Source organism: Myotis daubentonii, chromosome 1, assembly GCF_963259705.1.
Source record: "Myotis daubentonii chromosome 1, mMyoDau2.1, whole genome shotgun sequence".
NCBI lineage: Eukaryota > Metazoa > Chordata > Mammalia > Chiroptera > Vespertilionidae > Myotis > Myotis daubentonii.
This window is the reverse complement of record NC_081840.1, coordinates 44,287,995-44,305,044: the sequence shown is the minus strand read 5'-3', so window position 1 is coordinate 44,305,044 and position 17,050 is coordinate 44,287,995. Positions and strand designations below refer to the sequence as shown.

Here is a 17,050-nt window from a genome sequence, read left to right as displayed (position 1 = left end):
CAATATTGGGGGTGGTGTCTTTAAATACTAGGAAACTATCTCTTGAATATGCAAATTGGGAGTATCAGACATCAACCTTGCTATGGATCTTGATTCCAATGGGAGAAAAATGAAGATCCAGCCATGAGTCAACTCTAGAGTGGTAAGACATTCACTGACAAAACTAAAAGGTTTAGAAAAATAACATGCTTGTGTGTACATTATTTTTCTGCACCATGCTTATCCAATCAATGTATTCATTCCTTAGTCAAACTGAATACACAAGTGGTTCTGAAAAATACTTCTGGCACTTTCCCAAGAGCCAAAATATAAGAGGGTGGCAAACACCCTCCAACAGCGTTCTATCATAGTGGGTTGCAACAAGAACACTTCTGAGAACATGCTTCTTACCGCTGCACCTCAAAACATATTCTGATTCTGCCCTCTTGTGGTTACTGAAAATGTCCTAACTTTATCGCTTTCTCAAGACATCACTTACAAAATGGATTTTACATCTGGATTTATGGGAACATTCCTCTTTTCATTCAACAGCATAGATTTTGTATAAACCCAATGCTCCGTTGTAGACCAGACTAACCAATGAAAGGCTGAAATTATGGAGAACAAAATGTCAATTAAAAAAAAATTGTAACCAAGATCCACAAAACAAATGCAACAAGTTATGTTTCTCATTGCCTTTGATCATATTTTTATTCAAAATTAGCTGTCCATAGTGATTTGACCGCTATGGAATAAACAAATATAAGTTTATGCCACAGGCTTCTTTTCTTCTGCGGTGGGTTTCTTTTCTGCGGGCTTCTTCTCAGCTGCTGGCTTCTTGGTAGCTGCAGCCTTTTTCCCCACCAAAGGCTTCTTCTGCTTCTTAAGGCCAACAGCCTTCTTTCCTTTCTTCCCTACCACAGGCTTCTTGCCTGGAACCCCCTTCTCATCTGATTTGGCTTCTAGGGCTGCTGCTGCTCTATCCACCCGAAGCTTGTGCTGCAACAAATTAAGAAGAAAATCTAAGAATCAAAAAAATTCTCTAAAAAGGTATCCTCTATGCAAAAGCCAAATCATCGCTTACGTTCTTGGCGTGACGAAGAATGGTGTTCCGGCGCATAGTCTTTGCATATGGGTTTAGCTTCAACATGATTCTCAGGTTTTTCAGTGGATTCTTCTTCAGGACTCTGCGGTGAATCTTCTTGCTATAAAAAGGTAGACACTATATTAACATTTTATTTACATTAAAAATAACCAAGTATATTGAGGTTGGGGCAAGAATTACTATAAATATCACAACTTTACCGTGGTGCTCGGAGGGCTCTTTGGATCTCTGGGCTTTTCAAGATTCTGCTAAGGTCTGTATTGAGCATCTTGTGCATGGGAAGGCTGAAAGAAAAACCAAGGTGTTGAAAATAGATGCCCAATCTTATTTCTCATGTGATTAACATGAACCTCAACAGAAGATAAAGTTTTAACCATTTAAAAGCTCTCCAGAATTCAACTGAAATTTCCAACTACACTACCACTTCTCAGAGTATCTTACCATTTCAGTATATTACATCTGTATATAAAGGGAAATAGCAACAAAGCAATCCATTATTTAGAAAACAAGAAAACCAATTATGAATGTAAATATCCATAATATAAAAATTTATGTTCAGTTTATAAATGTAAGAACACTCACTTGTAGTTACTCTTGAGGGAGGCAGCTCTACGCCAAGTGCCATACAGCTCATCTAACTTGCGGAAAGCACTTTCAGTCCAAATGCAGAAACGGCCCACATGCCCTCCAGGTGCAAGTTTCAAAATGTTCAGTTTGCTTACATTAAGCAGAGTAATTCCTTTTAAAGGGAAAGGAGAATTAGGGCGCATATATTTAAAAAGAAACATAAATCATCCTTATGGCTTATGTGCTAGATAAGATACCTTAGAACTATCAACTATGAAGTTTCAACCATTAACTGTACACTCACTCATTCAGCCAAGAATCAGACATTCCACAAAATCATGTGCTTCAGAAACACGGACCATTAAGTGGAATCTCATCATAATAAAAGCTGAGTAAGCATGCATAGTATGGGCAATCAAAACACGTAGGCAATACAAGAATTACCAGGGATGTTTCTGAAGGCTTTGATGATACCGTTGTCCTCATTATAGATGATACAAGGTCCCCTGCGCTGGATACGACGACGGTTTCTCATTTTGCCCTTGCCAGCCCTCATTCGCTGAGAGGCATAGACCTACAAAGTGAGAAGCTTTAGTATTCTGATTAAGATGATCCCAATAACAGATATTTTGTTACAAAACACCATTTTATAAATAAAACTGAGATAAAAATGACTTCTGTAACACTAAACACAGCTACAAATAGCAGAATCCAAACTCCAGTACTGTGGCCCACTGTGTAACATCTCCATCAATGATAGACCACATATAGGCAATGGTACACTACATTGCCTAACTGTGTAATAAGCAGAGTTCATACCATCTAGGTTTGTGTAAGTGCTTTATGATAATCACATAACAAATCACCAACAATGCATTTCTCAAACGGTGTCCTTGTTAAGCAGTATCCGACTATAATATTGTTCCAGAGTCCTTGTTCCCACATCCAGGATGTATAGTTAATACTGTCCTTCAGCAATCTTTTCAAAAAAATTCTGACAAATTTGTGAGGACTACCAAAACCTATAATTGTGTTCATTAAACCTACCTTTTTTATATCATTCCAGGCCTTAAGTTTCTTAAGAAGCAAAACAGCCTCCTTGGTTTTCTTGTAGCCTTCAACTTTATCTTCAACCACCAAAGGAAGTTCAGGAACTTCCTCAATACGGTGACCTGACAAAGCCAATTAACACTGACCTGGTTACCCTGAACCTTTTGAAAAATTGAGCAGCACTTTATATAACCCACAGAAGCAAAACAGTATACAAATTGCCAAATCAGAACTTCCACAAATATCATGTGTTTCAGAAACACGGACCAATGAAGTGGAATCTCATCATTTTGACAGGTAAAAGTAGAATAGGCAACATGAAGTTAAAATGGTAAGTTTCTAATATGCTAAATCACTGTATTTAAAGCACTTCGCCAGTTACATAGCACTCACCAATGACTGATTTGTTAGAATTAGTATGTCATAATAAATTTAGTCAGGCACTCTGGGATGAATAGTTTACATGTTATTATTAACATAATGAAGAGGTACAGGTGAAGGATGGGAAAAGTGGGTATTTGTTATCACTCCTACAATACAAAATACCACAAACCTTTAGACATGACCAGTGCTGGTAAGGCCGAGGCAGCAAGGGCAGAGCAGATGGCATATCGTTTCTGTGTTGTGTTTACTCTGCGGTGCCAACGGCGCCAGGTTTTGGTTGGTGCAAACATGCGGCCCCCACGACACATCTATTTTTCCCAGTTAAGAATCACATTTCTCAAATATTAGGGGGAAGAGATTGTCTTGCTCAGTAAGAATTTTCGTCACCCTTCTGAACCAGCTGACTGACAGCAGGCAACTGTCGCTGAGAACAGAGTAGGACGCAAATTACGACATCATTGCAAGGAAAACTTTCTCTAATGTCCAGCACTTATTGTCTTTAGTATTTAACAAAAAACCTTCCAGATTCCAAATCTGTCTAGAGTTATCTGGATGCTATTAGTTTCTTGGGCAAAAATATCTTCAAACTAGCATGAATAAACCAGGTCTAGTCTGCTGAATTCCATGATGGCTGACCAGTCTAGGCAGTGACCACAAAGGATACATTTCCAAAAGCACCCTGGCCAGAACGATGAGTTCCACCACCTCGGACTCTGGGAATTCGAGCCACAGCTCTGCCAGTACCCCAGGACTCGGCACTGGTTTGATGACCTGAAATTGGGAAATAAATAAAAATTTTAGCTACCCAACCATACCACTGTGACTATTATGCATAGCAGCAAACAGCATCAGAACATCCAGGAAAATCATCTGATTCAGAAACACGGACCAATGGAGTGGAATTTCATCACTACTGTTTAAGCAGCTCTTAAAGTATCAACCAATAATGATAAAAGACCTAAATCCATACCTGCCAATTCACTGACAGCATAGGGCTGTCTATTGTTTTTGCGCAAGTTGGTGTGAACAAAATTCACAATATCTGGTCGAATGGGAGCCTTGAACACAGCAGGCAAAGTGACATTTTTGCCAGATGTTTCCCCCTTTTCCGAGTACACAGATATCAGTGGACGAGCACACGCCTGGGGAAAAGGAAAAGACATTTATACCAACAAGCAATGTCAGAAGCACCCCTCTTAAGTGCCAACAATTCCATTAATTGCTCAGTTACAAAAAACGAGTTTGGTGGGGTAGGCATCCCTTACAGCTAAAACAAAGGCTACGTCACCAATATACCAAGTCTGCTAACTCAAAGAAAGATTAGTATGTCTTGCTCAGGAAGAATTTTCGTCACCCTTCTGAACCAGCTGACTGACAGCAGGCAACTGTCGCTGAGAACAGAGTAGGACGCAAATTACAACATCATTGCAAGGAAAACTCTTAACAACGATTAGAATCAAGTTCTGTCACATATAAGAGAATGGCTTATCGTCGAACTTTCCAACCAAGGTTTACAAAGCAAAATGATCAAAACTCTATTTTAAGGCTTGAAAACGTTAAAACCACTTTTCACCCCAGACGGTAACAAACCTTGTCTACCACAACTCTACTCTCCCTACTGTTTCATCCTTGCCCGCTTCATCCCGCTCTAAGCACCTCTCCCAAAATTTACTGGAGTATAAACACTGGTGGTTCCGTTTTTGCTCCACCTTCTCCAAAGTCTTATCACCTAGCTCTGAGGTTGGCCCCTAGACAATATAATAGGCTCAGCCTCACCCCCATCTTCTCTTCAGAGTAATGGTCCCTCTCCTACCTGAGTCTTCTCCCTAGACATTAGCAGGCGTCCTCACCTCTACAGGGAGGCCCCACCTCCCTCGGATGCCTGTTTAAAGCCCAACGACCGCCTCCGTCCCCGTTCCTCATGCCCACAGGTCTCACTACCACCGATCGGTGCTGTATTTACAGCTAACTCAATCACGGTCCAAATTCAGACCGATAGTTTTTTTGCCCATTTTGTTCACTCAACTCCCCATGCCCAGCACACTACACAGTATATATACAAACATTCTTTGTGGAAACGCGGTACATTTAACATTTGCCGTGCAACGAGCTGGCTGACAGCGAAAACATTTAGGGGAGACCGAATAGGAAAAACTAGTTTTTAAGGTAAGAGGATCAGAATGCTTCTGATAGTGGCGATTCTTAAGGCGAACATACGGGAATTCAGAAAAACTCTCTTAACAAAATCTCTTAAGACGGAACATTCCTTACTAATCAGCACATGGAGATCTAGGGCCTAAAACTGACTGACTTCCCACCGTCCGTCTTAGGGCCCAACAACTTCCAAGTCTTCCGCTGAGCTCGTGCTTTCTAAGAACAGAAAGCTAGAATGCCCAAGTCCTCCGCGTCTGAGAACGCCTGGTGGCCTGGGCCGCTTCCAGGGCGCCCGCGCCGGAGGCCCACGTTGCCTCCAAGATGGCTGCCCTAGAGCCGCACTACCCGGCTCCCCTCAACACACAGGCACATTCGGTCCTCTCCTTTCCCTTGCGTTCCCTCCTGAAAACTTATGTTCGGAACCCCCAACCCATTCCTGCCAGGCCCGACAGCAGGGGAAAGCCCAGCCGAGAGAACTTGCACTCACCATGGCGGGGAGAGGAGAAGGCCACGCTCCTCTCTACCCGGCGGCTCCCACAGGAAAAGGAAGTGCCTAGCACTACCTCGTTCTATATGTCACCTTCGACTCGTTCCCCACCCGGCTCCGCCTCAGGGCCAATCCAGAGACACACATACCTCTCTACCACTCCGAAAAAATAAAAAATAGCACGTTACTTGTTAATCTGAGTCAAATGACGGTATCTATTGACTTCTAGAGTCAACAATAGCGTTTAGAAACGGGGGACTCCTTTTGGCGGAATAATCCCGAAGTGGGCGTGGCCAAATCTCGCGAGATGAGGTGCCTTCCTTGCAACTACTGTACCGTATTTTACTTTTTCTTAGGGAAATGAAAAGTTATTGGGAAAATTTTTTTTAAAAAAAGCTACTGGTAAGAAGAAACCCGCTGTGTGCTTGAAAGCAATAATTTCACTTGTGAACTAAGGGGACCTGCGGCGGCGGTGGAAGTAGTCCCGGCGGGGGCGGGGTCAGGCGCCGGGCTTCCGCCTCCCGCGCGAAGTTTGGTTTGGAGGCCTGGGCTCTGCTGTTAGACGGCGGCGGGATGTGGTCGCGCATAAACCGGGCCGCCGAGGAGTTTCACACGCGTCTCCTGCAGTGAGTCGTAGCTCCTGCTGTTGGCTGGGTTGCGAGGACAGCGTTACTCCCTCCGGGTATCTGTATGCCCCCCAAGCCACTTGCCGCTGCCATGGGTATCAGCGCCTTGTCCGTTCTCGGTGGCGCGTACGTTAGCCTGAGCTTCCCTGGGCTCCGGGGGTTCCCCGCCCCAGTGTGGCCCCGTGGTGTCGTTTAGGAGAAAATAGCTGTGCGTTATCGATCGTGGTGGGAAGTGACAAGTTTTCCAAGAGGCACCTGATTCATTCGGGTAATGCACGCGCCTTGCAGGATGGTGGAGGCACTTTTCCTGTGTATGGAAAACCAGGTGTTGGCACCCTTCACCCGTGCAAAGCCTGGCCGGTGTGAAACTTACTGCTGTGTAGCCTCTTCGAGATAGTTAGCATGTGAGCCACGGTTATGATAACGTGTTGGTGTGTTGGCTTTTTAACGTACCTTTATGTCACTGTGCTCTAAGATAGCATTTTATTCTTTTTTAAAAATATATTTTCATTTATTTCAGAGAGGGAATCATTGATCGGCTGCCTCCTCCTCGCCCCCTACTGGGGATTGAGCCGGTAACCTGGGCCTGTGCCCTGACGGGGGCATTGAACCCTGACCTCCTGGTTTATAGGTCAACGCTCAACCACTGAGCCACACCGGCCGGCGGCATTTTATCCTTATAGTGAAGTGATAGTACCCAAGGGGACTCCGTCTAGTCCTGCATCCGATCCAAAAACGGAAGCCCTCGGATTGGAGCGTGCATCAGACTCACCTGGAGGGTTGTCAAGACAGCTCGCTGGGCCCCAGCTCCAGGGTTTCTTATTTACATAGTAGGTCTGGGTGGGGCCGAAGAATTTGCCTTTCTAGCACATCACAGGTGAAGCAGATGCTGCTGGCCTCACCCTTTGAGAACCGCTGGTATAATCTCGCCCCTTGTTTTCTAAATTCTATACATTTTCATTGTTTATTGTTTTTTTCTGCATACAAAATTGGTTATTGTTGTCAATTTTTTGATTGTTACAGGAAGAACACTAGCTTTTTAAAACTAACAATGTCTTGGATAGCTTCCAGTAGGAGCGTCTCTAGATCTCTTTGTTCTTAATGGCTATATACTATTTCATTCTGTGGTTTGAGAAATACACACATGCTTGAGAAATTATGGCTGAATGATTGATGGTCATCTCTGAGTTGTACATTAAAGACAGACATCTTTAAGTCACAGTCTTGTCCAAGTGGCAAAAGTGAATCAGTCTCAAGCTTGTATTTCCCGTTTTATTTCAGTAAATCATAGAGTAGATCAAATAATAAATGGTGTCCTGAAACAATTCCACTGGGTTCCTTTAGGACACTAATGATTCTTTGCTCACTCTGGCCAGTGTGACTCGGTTAGTTGCATGTCCTCCTGTGCACTGAAGGGTTGCCTGTTTGATTCCTGGTCTGGGCGCATGGCCAGGTTTAGGGCTCGATCCCTGGTGGGGGGTGTGCAGGAGGCAGCCAAGGATCCATGTCTCACTCTCAAATCGATGTTTCTCTCTCTCTCTTCCTTTTCTTTTTTCTCTGTAAAAATCTTAACACAAAAGAATCTTTCCTCTTTCAGAGCATGTAGCGGGCTGATGTGCATTTTGGTATGTTAATAGTTTATAGTTTTACATGCTTTGAGATCACTATTTTAAAATTCTCTTGACTGATTAACAAAAACATTTTTTTATTACAAAAATACAAAAAACCCTGGCCAGCTTGACTCAGTGGTTAGAGTGTCAGCTGAGCACAAATGGCCATGGGTTCGATTCCTGGTCAAGGGCACATACCTGGGTTGCAGTTTTGATCCCCAGCCCTGGTTGGGGTGCATGTGGGAGGCAACCAATCATGTATCTCTCACATCAATGTCTGTCTGTCTCTTTCCTCCCTCCCTTCCACTCTCCAAATATCAGTGGACAAAATATCCTCTGGTGAGGAATAACAAAACAAAAAAAGTTAAATTCTCTTGACTGAAATGATAGAGTTTTGTGCTTACATTGTTATTTTATTATTACTATTGTTTTTGTTGTTAATCCAAAAATTTCCATTCGTTTTTAGGGAGAGTGGAAGAGGGAGAGAGACACATTGATTGGTTGCCTCCCACATGTGGCCGTGGATCTAGCCTGCAACTGAGGTATATGCCCTAGACTGGAATTGAACCTGAGACCCTTCAGTTTGCGGGCCAATGCTCTAACCCAGTGGTTCTCAACCTTCCTAATGCCGCCACCCTTTAATACAGTTCCTCATGTTGTGGTGACCCCCAATTTCATTGTTATAAATTGAACATAATTAAAGCATAGTGATTAATCACAAAAACAATATGTAATTATATATGTGTTTTCTGATGGTCTTAGGCGACCCCTGTGAAAGGGTCGTTCGACCTACAAAGGGGTCGCGACCCACAGATTGAGAACCGCTGCTCTAACCATTGAGCAACCAGCTAGAGCTAATGTGATCAAATTTACTAATTTTTTGTAAATTTTTTTGTAACAGCTCATAAAATTAGAGGGAGGATAGATGTTACCATTCTAGCTGTAGAAATCTAAGGCCTGGGTCCCTTAAAATAACTTTTCTGTGGTGGCCCACTGATTCATTGGCAGGTTAAAATCCAGTCACTTTTAATTCCCAAAAGTCATGTGGTAAATTACATTTTAATAGTAACTAGTCATGTATTTTTAAAAAGAGTAGAGCTGCCTCTTAGAAGCATTTGTGCCCAATTGTGGGCAGCAAGCAGTCTATTAATCTCTACTATATCTCTTTTTTTATTTCTTCTTAACCTAAAACTCTTTTCTGCTTTTTCCCCCCTCTTCCCAACTATGCCTTAAGGCTGCCATGTCTACTTTGCATTTTGCTTTTCTCACTGTTGTCACACATGATGACTAACTCTTGAGTTGAAATGACAGAATTCTGTAGCTCTATTTTTCACATGTGGTTCTGTATCACAGGGAATTTGATGAAGAAAAGAAAGGACTCTGTAAAGACCCATTTATCTATGAGGTATGAAAAATTTATTTGGTTTTTAAACACAACTCAATAATCCTAAAATTGTGTTTTAAAAGTTGGGCTTATTGAAGTTAATTTAAATAGAGTAAATTTCATTCTTGTGGAGTGCAGTTCTAGGAGTTTTTATAATTGCATTCAGTCATATAACTATCCCTGTCAAGTTAGAGAACATTTCTGTCAGTTCCAAAAATTTCCTCATGTCCCTTTATAGTCAACCCTCTCACCTGTTCCCAGTGCCTGGAAACCACTAATCTGTTTTCTATCTCATTTTCTGTCTTTTCTTTTGCCTTTTCCGTAATTTCATGTAAATAAAATCATACAGTATGTAGCCTTTTGGGTTTGACTTCATTAATGAGTATAATGCATTTTGGATTCATCTTTGTTGTTGTGTGTATTAGTCCATTCCTTTATATTGCAGAACAGCTTTCCATTGTGTGAATGCACTACTGTTTTGTTATCCATTTACCACTTGGATTGTGTCTAGTTTGTGATAGTTATGAGCAAAGCTGCTATAAATATGTATTGATTTATTAAGCATCCAATATATGCCAACCGTTCTATAAGTAAACTCCCCATAGAGTTTAATCCTTAAAGTAATGAGTAAAGTAAGGTAAATTACTTACTAAAAGACAGATAAGCTCGGGAAAAATAGTCATAAGTGATCAAGGTTAATATCCATATTTTAAAAATATATTAAAAACTCTTTAAAATCAATTAAGAAAAAAGACAACTATAATAGAAGGACACAAATAAGTAATCACAGGGAAAAAAAGCAAATAATAGGTATCTTACACTATCTGAATTCTCACTAACCAAACTCAGAAACTCAGTATATCCAGGTAAATGTATTAATCCCTCCCTGAATTCTTGCCACTTGACATCTATATTAGTTTCCTAGGGCGACTGTAACAAAGTACCACAGATTGGTTTGCTTAAAACATGAGAAATGTATTCTCTTACAGTTCTGGAGACTGGGAGTGTGAAATGAAAGTGCCTATAGGGCCATGTTCCCACTGAGGCTCTGGGAAAGGTTCTTTCCTTGCCTCCTCCTATCTTTTGATTTCTAACAAATCCTTGGCTCTCTGAACTTGGTATCTAAATGCTTCAATAGCTAAAATAAGAAATAAAACATTTAAATAATGAGAGATACTTGTCAATAATAAGCATATTAGAGACTGTTCATCTTCATTTAGTCATCAAATAAATGAAAATTAGAACAATAACAAGATTCTGTTTTCTTTTTTAAATATATTTTTATTGATTTCAGAGAGGAAAGGAGCGGGAGAGAGAGATAGAAACATCAGTGATGAGAGAGAATCATTAATCATCTGCCTCCTGCATGCCTCCCACTGGGGATAGAGCTTATAAACCGGGCATGACCGGGAATCGAACTGTGACCTCTTGGTTCATAGGTCGGCGCTCAACCACTGAGCCATGCCAGCTGGGCAGGATACTATATTCTTGCTACGAGACAGTAAAAATAATGAAAATGCTCAGAAAAAACTCACCGTGTTGACATAAGTGACAGGAATACAAATGTGTGGGTATGGTATATTTGAATGGCAAATTGACACTATCGATATGATTTTATATATCCATCTTAAGAAAGTAATCCAATTGTTCTTTTAATAGGGAATAACTTGCAACTACCTAAATGTCAAACAATGTGAAATTATTTATATGATGATAGAGCCATGATACTAGACAAAGAACATTTAATGGCATGGAATTTCATGGTATAAAAACTATTAGAATATTCTATTTTTATTAAGCAAAATCTTATCTATATCTAAATAATAGGTACATTTTAATTTAAATAGATTTATTTATATGCCTGGAAAAAGAGCTGACAAAATACGTACCAGTAAGGCTAATAACAGTAATGATTACCCTGGCTAGTAGAATTATAGGTGAGGTTTTTAAAATCTCAGCTATCTATTTTCAAAATTTTCTACAATAAACATGTATTGTGACTGGAATGAAAGACTGCATTTCCTATAAACTGATAAAGTTCTAAATTCCATAGTTCTATCAGAAGAAAGGATAACATTTTGTAAAGGGTTAATTTTGTGGTACTTAAAAATAAATACCGTGTGATTAGAGGAAAAGCTTGTCAGCGTGATCCTAATTAAAAGGCAGGGTGCGTTTTAGTTGGGCCTTGAAGTGTGTGTAGATATAGATATGAACTACATTTTCTACACAGGAAAAATAATGTGGGCAAAGAGTAAATGAAATCTTTTAAAACATTGTGTCGGTTCAAATTCTCCTTTCCAGTTACTTGCATGGAACTTGTCTTTATATATTTGTACAAATATTAATCACATAAAACATTATCTGTTTTTAATAGGCTGATGTCCAAGTGCAGTTGATTGGCAAAGGCCAACCAAATCCTTTGAAAAATATTCTAAATGAAAATGATGTTGTATTCATCTTGGAAAAAGTGGTAAGTAGTGCTTGGGCTTTGTGGTTGTTCTATTCTTGATAGCCAAATTTGGTTTAATGGGAATAATCTCAAGTGTATACATTTTTTTATCAGCATTTTTTTTGTTAATCCTCACCTGAGGATATTTTTCTCATTGACCTTTAGAGAGAGTGTGGAAGACATGGAGTAGGGGTGGGAGAGACAGAGAAACATTGACGTGAGATAGAGACATTGATTGGTTGCCTCTCACATATGCCCCTACTGGCGATTGGGAACCTGCAACCGAGGTACATGCTCTTGACTGGGAATCAAACCTACGACCCTTTGGTCAGTGGGTCGGCACTCTAACCAGTTAGACAAACCAGCCAGGGCAACATGTTTTAAAAAATGGATTCTAATTCTTTTAGAAATAAGTAAGTACAGTGTTATCCAATAGAAATATAATGTGAACCACATATGTAATTTAAATTTTCTGGTAACTCATTAAAATATAAATGAGTGAAATTATCATACAGTAAAATGTACTTTTAAGAATGTTATTAATAGAAAAAAAAGAATGTTATGAATAGAATCATACAGTATGTCTTTCACTCAGTTTAATGCTTTTGAGATTCTTCCAAGTTGTGTGTGTATCAATGATTCATTTCTCTTAATTGTTGAGTGGTGTCTCATGGTATGGATATACCACAGCTTATTTACTCATTCACCCTTTGAAGGACAATTGGGTTGTTTTCAGTAATCATGAAAAGAGCTCCTATAATCATTTTTGTACAAATTTTTGTGTGCACATAACCTCTTTTAAAATTATTAATGTATTTTTATTGATTTCAGAGAGGAAGGGAGAGGGAGAGAGATAGAAACATCAATGATGAGAGTGAATCATTGATTGGCTGCCTCCTTCACACCCCCAGAGCCTTGCAACCCCGGCCTGTGCCCTGACCAGGAATTGAACTGTGACCTCTTGGCTCATAGGTCATCGCTCAACCACTGAGCCATGCCAGCCGGGCTGCACATAACTTTTCCTTACAGTAAATACGCAGGAGTGGGATTGCTGGGTCTGAAATTAGGTGTAGTAATTTTTAAAAATTTAATCTAATATATCTGAATTTATAATTTAAAACCTAATTAATATAGAAATCATTAATCAGATATTTTAAGTTCTTTTTCCATACTACGTCTTTAAAATATGGTGTGTATTTTACACTTACATCTCAATTTGGTCTGGCCACATTTCAAGTGCTCAATAGCCACATGTGGCTAGTGGCTACTGTGTTGAACAGCACAGCATAAGTAGCTATGACACATGGAAATTCTACTTTAATTTTGTTAACTGTAACAAGAGGGAACTTCTTATTGTTTGTATCATTTTATAATTACAACCTTAATGCTTTTTGTTTTAATTATGTAACTATTTTGGCAGTTGTGGTTTTTATTGAGTGCTGTTAATGGTTGCTTGGAGCAACCATTCCTTTGCTTACATCATTTCCTGAAGTAGATAGGAACAGGCTCTAAAAGGGAAAGTGAACGTTTCTTTAGAAGGAACACCTCTGTCTGCTTTACGACCCTCATGCAGTCTGGATAGACATTGTGGTGAATGAACTAGGAGCTCTTTATTTTAAATGCACACACAAGAAAACCCCTTTCTTTCTTTCTTTCTTTCTTTCTTTCTTTCTTTCTTTCTTTCTTTCTTTCTTTCTTTCTTTCTTTCTTTCTTTCTTTCTTTCTTTCTAATATATTTTTATTGATTTCAGAGAGGAAGGGAAAGGAAGAGAGAAATAGAAACATCAATGATGAGAGGGAATCATTGATTGGCTGCCTCCTGCACACCCACCCTGGGGACGGAGCCCTCAACCCAGGCATGTGCCCTGACTGGAATCGAACCCGGGACCCTTGAGTCCACAGGCCAATGCTCTATCCACTGAGCCAAACCAGCCGGGGCAAGAAAACTCCTTTCTGAGGAGGGGAACTTCTTTGTCTTTTAAGTTAATGAATGGATGTTATCAGTGCTTATCTATGATGGGCAAATGCTTAGAAAATAATTATAGGTGAATTATGTGGTTGAATTTAGACTTTTGTTATGGGGAGAATGGGAAATGTATGTATGTAGGAGAAAAGCTGAAAAAGTTAAGTTATCTTGGAAATGGTAGAGATGAACAGAGGGCATTTGTGGAAATCTGGGTTAGGATTCTAGGGAGAATGCAGCTTTGAGTTTTAAAGAGTTACCTATAATTCATTGAGGCCCTGGCATTTTTGGACAAAGAACAATTAAAATGGCCTTTGTTTCTGCAAAGATCAGTGGAGCTTAATGCATGATTGTTGAAAAGTAGAGTAGAGGAAAAAATGGTATTTCTTGGGAGCTCTAGTTTAAGGAACTTTTTGGAAAGCCAGACCTGCAAGGGAATGAAATCTGAAATCTTGCAAAAGAAATTCAAAGTTGAGGAAACATCTAGGTCTGATACCTATTAACTCTGCAGAGGATTTACTGCTAGAAGAGGCTGCCTAGATTCAAATGTTGGCTTTGCACTCAGCAGCTGTATTATTATCCTAGACAAGTTATTTAACCATTCGCTATCTCAGTTCTTCCATCTTTAAAACAGAGTTAACAATAGTATCAGTCTCAGGGCTTTTATGAAGAATAAAAGAAAACGTAGAACAGTAACTGGTACCTAGTAATGCTCAGAAAATGTTAACTCATAATTATTGTTATTATTGGCAATTCTGAGCTAGTTAAGTAGTTAAACACATAGATATCAGAACCTTGTAACACAGAGACTTGATAGCCCTAAGAGGAATAACTTTAAGGAATCTTCACATTTGGGAAATGAAGAATCTGACAAAATCAGGGAGTATCCGGGAGTCTCCGATGTTTTTTCCCCTTGGTATTTTGTCTTTAGCATTTTGTGCATGTTGGGACACTTTTTTCTCTAATGACATCAGATGCTTCCTTTATTAGTAGGAACTTGATAGGACAGTGGAAATGCTTCTGATGGCAAGATGAGTTGGTACCAAACTGGTGTGTAGCTATGATTCTTGCCATAGCCCAGTCATTTATGCTCAAAGTTTTGGAATCAGTGCATTATGTTTTAGCATAGTGAACAGTTGACTGTTATCTTTTGTGTTCTTTTACCTGGTTAAATAATTTAAAAAAAAATTTAAAGCCTTTGGAAAAGGAAGAAACAAGTCATGTTGAAGAGCTACAGTCTGAAGAAACTGCTATTTCTGATTTCTCTACTGGTGAGAATGTTGGGCCACTTGCTTTACCAGTTGAGAGGGCAAGGTAAGTTTTTTCTTAGTATTGGGATAGGAATAGGGGTGGAGGGTAGGAATTTAAATTGAAGCATTCTTTTAAACATTAGAAAACAAATATGTATTTAGCGCAGATCTCTCCCTCATTTCTTCCCCCTGCCCCTACATATGTATACCCAACTCTCTACTGAATGCCCCATTGATATCTCAGACATGACCAAGAAGGTTGTTGTGATTGTCCTTTTCTCCAGTCTCATATACTGTTTGTTGTTGCTTCTTAAATGTTTTCCTTGTGTCTAATCTGGTTCCCCTCCAATCTTTCCTCCTCACTGTTGCCAAGAAAGTCCCTCAGCGATTCTTATTGCCTCATGATAACATCCAAATTCCTTTTGAGTGATACATAGGAGCCTTCCTTGTCTGGTTCAGTGGTCTTCTACCAAGGGTACCATGCCTAGTGGGCATTTGGAAATTGCAGGGGTACTTTTTGCCGTCATGAAGACTGAGGGGAGCTATTGGCCTGGTCCATGGATTGTAAACGTCCTGCCATGCGTAGGGCTCTGCAGCCCAACGAGGAATGATCTTCCCCTGTTAGAAACCCTGCTGCCTCGCTCTGCCTTGCCAGTTTCACTTCCTGCTTCTTCCCTGTGTAGCCACATGCAGTTCCCTCTGCCTGGCCTCCCCCACCTCCCAAACAAGAAAATCCTAGCTATCAGGATTAAATGTTATTATTTATATTGTGTTCTCCAGCCAGTGTTTGTTGGGATTTACCCATATGCTTATCATTTCTTTGCTCTCCATTTCTTCTTGCATTTCAGACCATCCTTCTGGGATTATTGTATTTCCTTTTTGAAGTACAGTCCCTTAGAAATTCCTTTCCTGAACATCTGTTGATAATAAATTCAGTTTTCATCTCTTTAAAAAAAAAAAACTTAAGCCACATTTTTGGTAACTTAATTTTGATATGCTTTCAAATTTACAGAACAGTTACAAGAATAATAGAGGAACTTCTGTATGTCCTTAACCCAGATTCAACAATTGTTTACATTTTGTTATATCTGCTTTGTCATTCTTTCTTCCAATCCTTCTCTTCCTTTTCCTCTCCCACTGCCACCGTCTATATAATATACACATATCACACACACAAATTTTTTAATTTTGGAGACATTGTACTCCTTTACCCCTAAGTACTTTACTATATATTTCCTGAGAACAAGTACATTCTCTTGTATAACCCAGAACAATGATCAGAATCTGGAAATTTAACATTGTTACAATACTATTATCTAATTCACAGTTCATATTCTAATTTCTTTAAGTGTCCCAATGACTATTAACTTTAAGCATCTTTTCATGTGCTTATTGGCTCCTACTTTCTTCCCTCCACCCCCAGCTTTATTGAGATACTAGTGGCCTAGTGCACGAAATTCATGAATGGGGAGGGTGGGGGGAGTGGGGGGTGTCCCTCAGCCCGGCCTGCACCCTCTCCAATCTGGGACCCCTCGGGGGATGTCTGACTGCCCACAGGGATCAGGCCTAGACTGGCAGTCGGACATCCCTCTCGCAATCTGGGACTGCTGGCTCCTAACTGCTCATCTGCCTGCCTGCCTGATTGCCCCTAACTACTCTGCCTGCCGGCCTGCTCGCCCCCAACTGCCTCCCCGCCAGCCTGATCACCCCCAACTCTCCCTCCTGCCAGCCTGCTCACCCCCACCTGCCCTCCCCGCCAGTCTGATCGCCCCCAACTGACCCCCACTGACGGCCTGCTCACCCCCAACTGGTCCCCCCGCCAGCCTGCTCAAACCCCCCCCACCCCCCCGGCCTGATCACCCACAACTGCCCTCCCCTCTTGGCCCCTAACCACCTCTACCTCTGCCCCGCCACCATTGCTTTGTCCAGAAGAATGTCTGGAAGGTCTCCCAGTCTAATTAGCATATTACCCTTAGTATAATAGTTGATATATCCTACTTATTTCCTTAGCCTGAACTCACACCCTACTTCCACTCTCACTG

General features: G+C 40.6%; 2 protein-coding genes and 5 non-coding genes across 9 annotated transcripts in view; 1 reads left to right on the top strand and 6 right to left on the bottom strand.

Moving 5' to 3' along the window:
- Positions 1-639: 639 nt before the first annotated feature.
- RPL4 (ribosomal protein L4) lies at positions 640-5,882 on the bottom strand. Its single transcript, XM_059697550.1, has 10 exons — positions 5,727-5,882; positions 4,056-4,227; positions 3,750-3,856; positions 3,255-3,393; positions 2,699-2,823; positions 2,096-2,225; positions 1,667-1,823; positions 1,285-1,368; positions 1,064-1,184; positions 640-978 (listed from the first exon to the last, which is right to left on the bottom strand). The coding sequence occupies exons 1-10, from the start codon at positions 5,727-5,729 to the stop codon at positions 748-750; spliced, it is 1,269 nt and encodes a 422-aa protein (XP_059553533.1). The 5' UTR covers positions 5,730-5,882; the 3' UTR covers positions 640-747.
- On the bottom strand, positions 1,967-2,036 carry LOC132224387 (small nucleolar RNA SNORD18). The gene has a single exon (XR_009450668.1). It is a non-coding gene; the product is annotated as a small nucleolar RNA SNORD18 (small nucleolar RNA).
- LOC132224379 (small nucleolar RNA SNORD18) lies at positions 2,924-2,995 on the bottom strand. Its single transcript, XR_009450667.1, has one exon. It is a non-coding gene; the product is annotated as a small nucleolar RNA SNORD18 (small nucleolar RNA).
- LOC132224397 (small nucleolar RNA SNORD16) lies at positions 3,450-3,548 on the bottom strand. Its single transcript, XR_009450671.1, has one exon. It is a non-coding gene; the product is annotated as a small nucleolar RNA SNORD16 (small nucleolar RNA).
- On the bottom strand, positions 3,930-4,001 carry LOC132224392 (small nucleolar RNA SNORD18). The gene has a single exon (XR_009450669.1). It is a non-coding gene; the product is annotated as a small nucleolar RNA SNORD18 (small nucleolar RNA).
- On the bottom strand, positions 4,417-4,515 carry LOC132224400 (small nucleolar RNA SNORD16). The gene has a single exon (XR_009450673.1). It is a non-coding gene; the product is annotated as a small nucleolar RNA SNORD16 (small nucleolar RNA).
- Positions 5,883-6,199: 317 nt separating the features above from the next.
- ZWILCH (zwilch kinetochore protein) overlaps positions 6,200-17,050 on the top strand; it is a 37,321-nt gene continuing 26,470 nt past the window's right edge. Inside the window, exons 1-4 of one of the 3 annotated variants that reach the window (XM_059697503.1) lie at positions 6,200-6,352; positions 9,316-9,367; positions 11,721-11,816; positions 14,954-15,072. In XM_059697503.1, coding sequence (XP_059553486.1) covers positions 6,300-6,352; positions 9,316-9,367; positions 11,721-11,816; positions 14,954-15,072 — 320 coding nt within the window. In that variant the 5' untranslated portion in view covers positions 6,200-6,299. Of the gene's footprint in view, positions 6,409-9,315; positions 9,368-11,720; positions 11,817-14,953; positions 15,073-17,050 lie in introns of all 3 variants that reach the window. The other 2 variants (XM_059697523.1, XM_059697513.1) reach the window with 2 other exon arrangements.

Coding starts and splice junctions, on each gene's coding strand:
- RPL4 (XM_059697550.1), bottom strand. Junction 3,394..3,749: donor GCCAGGGTGCTTTTGGAAAT/GTATCCTTTGTG, acceptor TGGGAAAAATAG/ATGTGTCGTGGGGGCCGCAT. Junction 979..1,063: donor TTCTTCGTCACGCCAAGAAC/GTAAGCGATGAT, acceptor AATTTGTTGCAG/CACAAGCTTCGGGTGGATAG.